We start from the raw sequence: 6,597 nt of genomic DNA, 5'->3' as shown, positions 1-6,597 counted from the left end.
GTTCTCCTTCTTTCTGAAGTCCCAGTCTCTCTCTCAGGCTTCTTGAGGTAACTGGCTTGGGCTAACTCAGCATCCAATGCTGTTCTTGAAACTTTCTTTGGTGTCAGAGAGAAAGTCTCCTTCATTTTCAGTGCCAGCTCCACTGCTTGTCCTTCTGATCTCAGGCTCTCAACTCTTAGGGTAATTCTGAGAACTCTGAGAATAGGATAAGAGGCATTTTTTCTCGCTGGCATCTTCAGGCTGACAAGTAGCCAATTTTGTCTTTATATGTATGTAGATTCACCTTGTCATCTCCTTCAAAACACTTATCTTGAGTCATCTGTTCTTGTCCCATTCTTTTCTTCATCTGTCACATGCCTCATGATCTTTTACTTGCCCCTGGTCCTAATTCCATTTTCTTCAACAATCCCTTGCAATTTGATTTCTAACAACCTTTTCAATGAAAAATGCTCAAGGCACAAGGATGCCAGTTGATTTTCTTCTGTTAATATTCAGCCTCATTTCCTCACTTCATTTGCCACAACATTCCCCTTCAATTAATACAACTGATAGATTCATAAAACCCTTCCTCCTATGGTGTCCATGAGCAATAGCATTCCACCTTCCAGCCCTGACTACATGCATCTGTTAATATTGTATTTAGACTTTTACTCTTTTTTACTTTCCCCAAACTACATATGTCCATGCCTTCCAACATCACCAATTCTAGTTCTTAAGTTAGTCAATTAACACTCTTCCTGATAAGTCTTATTATCAAATTCAGCATCCACTTACTTAAGATTCTTTGCCATAGTTATTCCCAGCACTGTGTCTTGACCGATGTAGCATAGCCCATGTGGCATTCCTTCCCTGTGCCAATCTAAATCCAATGTACCCATCCTTCCTGCAAAGTCAGCTAAAGGCCTACTTCTTCCACTAGGCCTTGGCCATGCAGTGCATTATATTAAAGTCCTTCGTCTAAAACCACATTAGCCTTGTAGTCTGCTTAATAAAATGGTACTCTTAATCACCTTGACTTACCTCAAACACATAGGCTTTATTTTATCAACTATCCCTATGAAAGCGTGCACATAAGTTATTATTCCCTGATAGCTCAGCAATGTGCTGGGCATACAGAAATTGTTTTAGGAACTTATTTAATGGATTAACACCAAAAAATTTTTTTATTAAAACAGGTAATGATTGTATTATCATGGCATTGATAGGTTTATTTTGACTGAAACTAGCATTTTTAATGGACTACTTAGAAGGCTACCAACATACCAACAGTATGACACAGTGGTTAAGAATATGGGCCTAGACTACTTGGGTTCAAATCCTGCTTCTATCATTTACTGGCTAGGTGAACTTGGGAAGGTTAATGAGCATCTTTGTGCCTTAATTTCTCTCCTTGAAAACGGGAATATAACAGTACCTACCTTATGGAGTCATTATGAAGATCAAATGAGTTATGTCAGATACATAAAACAGTTTCTGGCATGTAGAAATTGTTCCATAAATGTTAGCTATTATTAACTGATTATTACACATAGCATGACAGTATCTCAGAGATAAAAGAACATTTACTTTATAAGTGAATGAGTTGAGGAATAAAGGTAAAATAATTGGTTTAAAGTCATCGCTAATTAGAGTCAAAGTAAGAAACCAACTCTCCTGACTTCTACTTAGTGTTTGCTTTTCCTCCCCAAGGATTTTATATTTGAACATGGAACTAGATTACATATGTTCAGAGTGGAAAGGGATATTCAAGTCTCTTTGGTTTAACTTTTTTACAAAGGACCATACTTTATGATCACTTGTCACAAAACTTTCATTTTTCTTGACAGGGGCATTTCACAGATTCTTAATCACCCAAACAAAAAGATCCTAATAGAACTTGCGCCATGGCTTTCAAGTTAGGAAACACATGAGGCATACAAATGGATGCCAAGGTCAGGTTCCCTGAGTTCACATGACTGTCACTAGATGAGAGCATTTTTAGTGTCCTTCTTTTGAAAAATAATATTTCTCTTTAAGGGAAAACATTGTCTGGAATATTCATTATAAAGCTGTGATTCAAGTTATCCCACACATATGTGAATGTTTTGCAGATAATATGTTTCCTGGTAGGAATCTGAAATTATGATTTTGATGAACTCTGAACAACACGCTTTAGCAGCCAGATAAAGGCACAGGGGCCAACTATCCATACCAGGCATAATTCCTAAGGTTTCAGCTTTCTGTGTGGTTCTGTGGAACAACATTCAGCTTGGTTGTGCAATCAGTTGTGCTAGGGTTTTAAAATTCAATCTAGCAAATACAGACTCTCAGGAGGAATTGCAACAATAAAAGATTGCTATTAAATAGACACAGATAAACCTGTGTCTCATGGATTTTCTCATGGGATGAAATAGCATGCTATTCTGTTTCAATTCAGTGCTAAGAGGAGAGATTTCATTTCTCTTTAATGCAAATGAAATTGTCATATGTAACACCAGAATTCAGGGAGAAGGCTGAATGGAGTAAATATATTATGTGTGCACAAAAATATATGCATCCATTCCCCACATCCCTCCACCTTGCAAACAAGACTCAGGGAATTCATATTCTCTGTGCAGAATTATTTTAAATACCTGATTGAAGTACATGGACTCTGAGCTTTATGGCTTAGGATTTTAACCTCAAAATGGGGAGGTCTTATTTCTTGAATCTGAAAGTTGAATTACTTTCTTTACATTGAAGAATGAACAGACAGCCTCCACTGATCACACAGAGAATGCATCATTTCTGGTTTGTGCTTCCAGAGAATTTTATTTATATCTCTGACTTTACTCATGATAATCTGACTTTTTACACTTAGTTTATGTTTCCTGTGTGCACTATAAATTCCTGAGGATAGAGTTCATGTCTTATTTATCTATGCATTTCCCCAGAGCATTACAGTGTCTTAGATACAGTAACTGCTCAATAAGTATTTGATACTTGGTTTCAATGGTACATATGTTAAGCATCTCCCATTTATAAAGTATTATTAATGGATTCCCACCATTGACATACTTTATCATTTTCATTTCTGAGAACTCTTGCCTTTGAAAGATGAAAGATTTAGATGGCCATATAAGGCCATATAAACCATCTAACCCTAGGGAGTACCTAGCAATTATTTGTTGAGCTATAATTTTATGAGAATTGCGGAGGTTACTTCTGAGCTTTCAGTTGTTTAAGGGTACCCAACTATCTCAGTGAAGCAGAGGAAAGGAAAGAACTCAGAGAAGTGGCTGGGAGGGTATCCCAGAAAGACTGTTGTGCCTTCTAGAAAACCCAGCACGCATGCTGTAACTCCCAGACTCTGTAAGCATGTTAGAATCATGGCATTCTAGAGACCCATTTTTTCCTCTTTGACAGTTTCTCTGAGAAACTATCAGTTTGATGTTCAAAAAAACATTTAGCTCATGCCCACAGACTCAATTGGCTATAGGCGCTGTTCAAAAGTTAAGAATTTCAAGACAATGGGGGCAGAACGTTAAGACAATTGTGGGCCTTTCTAAGCATGGGGCCTTGGGTGACTGACTGCCCAGGTCTCACATCTACGAAGCCAGTTCTGTTCTGTCTTCAAGGAGTTTTCAAGGATAGGGAAAGGCAGAAAATCTGTATGGAATAGAAGCTACGATTTACGTATGTACAAGACTTTGCAGGAATTCTCAAGTTCCTAACTTTGTAAAATCATCCCAGAGGAGGTGACATCTAAGCTCACTTTTGAGGGAGTAGTGGCAGGGAAAAGGAGATATTCCAGACCAGAAAAAGGCAGAATTCACTTCACCAGTTTCAAAAATAGGGTACTTTTAAGGAGAGCAGACCAAGTGAACATAAGGGTGACATAATCCAGAGTGGAAAGAGGCAAAAGCCAAATATATGGAGGAAAGAGTTGAACAACTATTGAGTGCCTATGGTATGTCAAGTTATTTCTCCCTGAGTCATAATTTTAAACACAACAATCTTGCCTATTTTACAAATGGCTTGAGCCCCACGGTAGTAATGCTCAAAGAGCTTGGGGGCACTTTAGGCACTATAAATATTTTAAGACTGACCAGAGGATCTAACTTAAGAGCCAAGACACCTAGCCACCACGCATTTCTTCACAGCCTAAAGGTACCCTTCCCTCCCCCTCGCCCCGCCCCGTGCTTCACCGTGCCGGAAATTGAGCGTCTAAATACTTCCGGGGTACCAAAGGTCGGTCCCGGCAAGATGGCGGCTCCCTTGGAGCTCAGTTGCTGGGGAGGTGGCTGGGGGCTCCCATCGGTGCACAGCGAGTCCCTGGTGGTGATGGTGAGGCCGCCTCGCGGACCAGGGCTCAGGAAAGATGGGCGGGGCCAGAGCGCGAGGCTGGCTGGGCCTCGTCTCCGCTGCTCGCTGCGGTTCTCTGCGGCGCTGCAGGGCCGAGACCGGCCGGGGAGCTTCTCGCTGCACCGCACTGGGTTTCCTCCCATGGAGTCAAAAGCCTGGCTTGTGACCCCGCCGAGGCCTGGCGGGACAGTCAAGGCTTCTCCGCTTGGCTGCGAGCCCTCTCACCCTTGCAAACCTTTCTGGGCGGTGGAATTTAAGACCAAAGCAAGGCGCGCACGCGCCCCGCTCGGCATCCCCCGTACATTTGGGGGAACAAAGTCCCCGAAAGCTGGGTAGCTGGCCTGCGCGTCCTGGGCTAGACATCTGGAGAGGGACGCAGCCCCGGTGTCAGGAGTTCCTGCCTTAGGGCCACCGGGCTGTGAATTAAAGCTGCTCTGTAGATTTTGCACTACGTACCCTAAATGTTTTATTATCAACTTTGTTTCAGGCTTACGCCAAATTTTCGGGTGCACCCTTGAAAGTCAATGTCATAGATAACACCTGGAGAGGTTCAAGAGGTACAGTGTAAACACACTTTTCTGCCTTCTTTAAGAGAGCCCCTCCCCCCCCCCAATCCCCATATCCGAATGTAAAGCTATGAAGCATATAGCCATGGAGTACCTTGGGGTTTTAGTTTTTTCTTACCATAACCTTGTCTGTGTGTTGTTTACGGTTTGGGCATTCTGAGTAATACTGTAAAGTACATGTCAGATCATTGGGGAAAAGGCAGTGTTCTCTACAACTGCTTTGTGAAATTGCAAAAAACCAAAATGAGCTTACTCATTTTGCCCCCTCCAAATGTGCAATTGGTATGGGTTTTAGGGGACTATTTCAGAGGAAATAGAAATGTTTCCTTGTATGTAAAATGTTTTTGATTGTAGGAGATGTACCAATTTTGACAACTGAAGACAACATTGTTTCTCAGCCTGCGAAAATACTAAGCTTTTTAAGAAAACAGGTGGGTGGTTCCTTTTGAAGAAGTAAATTGTTCCCTACATGTTACTTTAAAAAAATACATTGTAAGTTTTGGGGAATTTTTTTAAATGCTTTTTTTTTTTTTTTTTTACCAACTCAGTAGACAATTGGAGATACCTGGGATTTTATATAAAAAGAGACTTGAGAATTACTGCTCTGAATCATGAGTTGTATTGTTATTTGAATGTCATGTAGTGAGATATACTCAGTTTATATTTTCATGTAATTTTGTGGATTTTATTGAAGTTTAGACCTAGACAGATTCAACGAAGCCCTCTTTATTATTACACTTATTGAAATGATTATCAATTTAGTCACAAAGCTGGCCCACACCTGCTGCTGCACATGGCATCTGAGGTCCTACCAAAGAGGAACAATTTTATTTTTTTTAAATACTTAACTAGAGAGTTGCAGTTAAATGTTCCATGAAGTAATGTATCTAAAATGTGTGAGCATCTAAAGATTTATATAATGTATTCAAAATGTTTAAACATGTAAAGACTTTTATAAACACAAAAGTTGTAATTGGTTTTGCCAGTGCTTTTCTTGAAAAAATAAATCCTATATCAACAAAATTTAGAACTGTTTTAAATCGGAAGGTTTTCTCTCTTTTTTTCATGGAGAAAAATGCAACCAATTAGAACTTCTTCCTAATTGTTAGAGATAATAACTTCTATTTATTGTTTATACAACATGCCATGCACTAAACTAGGTCATAAACAATCACAGAATAGCAATTAATAAAAAATCATAGCTAATATTTATTGACTTTATTGTGTGTGTGATGTGCTAAGAACTATATTTGTATTAAGCAGCATTTGTCACTGAATTTGTATTTATTATTATGTTTTTTTAATATGATATTTACCATTTTTGAGGAAGAATAGGAATCTTAGTTTATTTAGCTTCACTGTTTTGGGATGCCCTTGACTTCTGAAGTTTTTTTGGTTTTATATTTTTTAATAGAAATATAATGCTGATTATGAACTCTCAGCAAAACAGGGGGCAGACACCCTGGCTTACATTGCTCTCCTTGAAGAGAAGCTTCTTCCTGCAGTGGTGAGCATTGGTGACTATTACATCATTGTAGTGACCTACTAAAACTATACGTTAGCCTAGCATGACACCCTCGAGGTCCATCCACTTTGCTACAAATGGCCATATTTCATTCTTTCTCATTGCCATGTAGTACTCCATTGTGTATATATACCACATCTTCTTGATCCACTCATCAGGTGATGGACATTTAGGCTCTTTCCA

General features: G+C 39.5%; 1 protein-coding gene across 4 annotated transcripts in view; it reads left to right on the top strand.

Moving 5' to 3' along the window:
* Positions 1-4,215: 4,215 nt before the first annotated feature.
* Positions 4,216-6,597, top strand: part of MTX3 (metaxin 3) — a 14,645-nt gene continuing 12,263 nt past the window's right edge. For 3 of the 4 annotated variants that reach the window (XM_029942498.1, XM_029942497.1, XM_029942500.1), the window contains exons 1-4: positions 4,216-4,305; positions 4,811-4,880; positions 5,244-5,320; positions 6,304-6,396. In XM_029942498.1, the coding sequence (XP_029798358.1) occupies positions 4,225-4,305; positions 4,811-4,880; positions 5,244-5,320; positions 6,304-6,396 (321 nt within the window). In that variant the 5' untranslated portion in view covers positions 4,216-4,224. The remainder of the gene's footprint in view (positions 4,306-4,810; positions 4,881-5,243; positions 5,321-6,303; positions 6,397-6,597) is intronic. The other variant, XM_029942499.1, reaches the window with a different exon arrangement.

The sequence above is a fragment of the Suricata suricatta genome, chromosome 6 (genome assembly GCF_006229205.1).
Source record: "Suricata suricatta isolate VVHF042 chromosome 6, meerkat_22Aug2017_6uvM2_HiC, whole genome shotgun sequence".
In the NCBI taxonomy this organism is placed as follows: domain Eukaryota; kingdom Metazoa; phylum Chordata; class Mammalia; order Carnivora; family Herpestidae; genus Suricata; species Suricata suricatta.
This window is presented reverse-complemented; position numbering and strand designations above follow the sequence as displayed.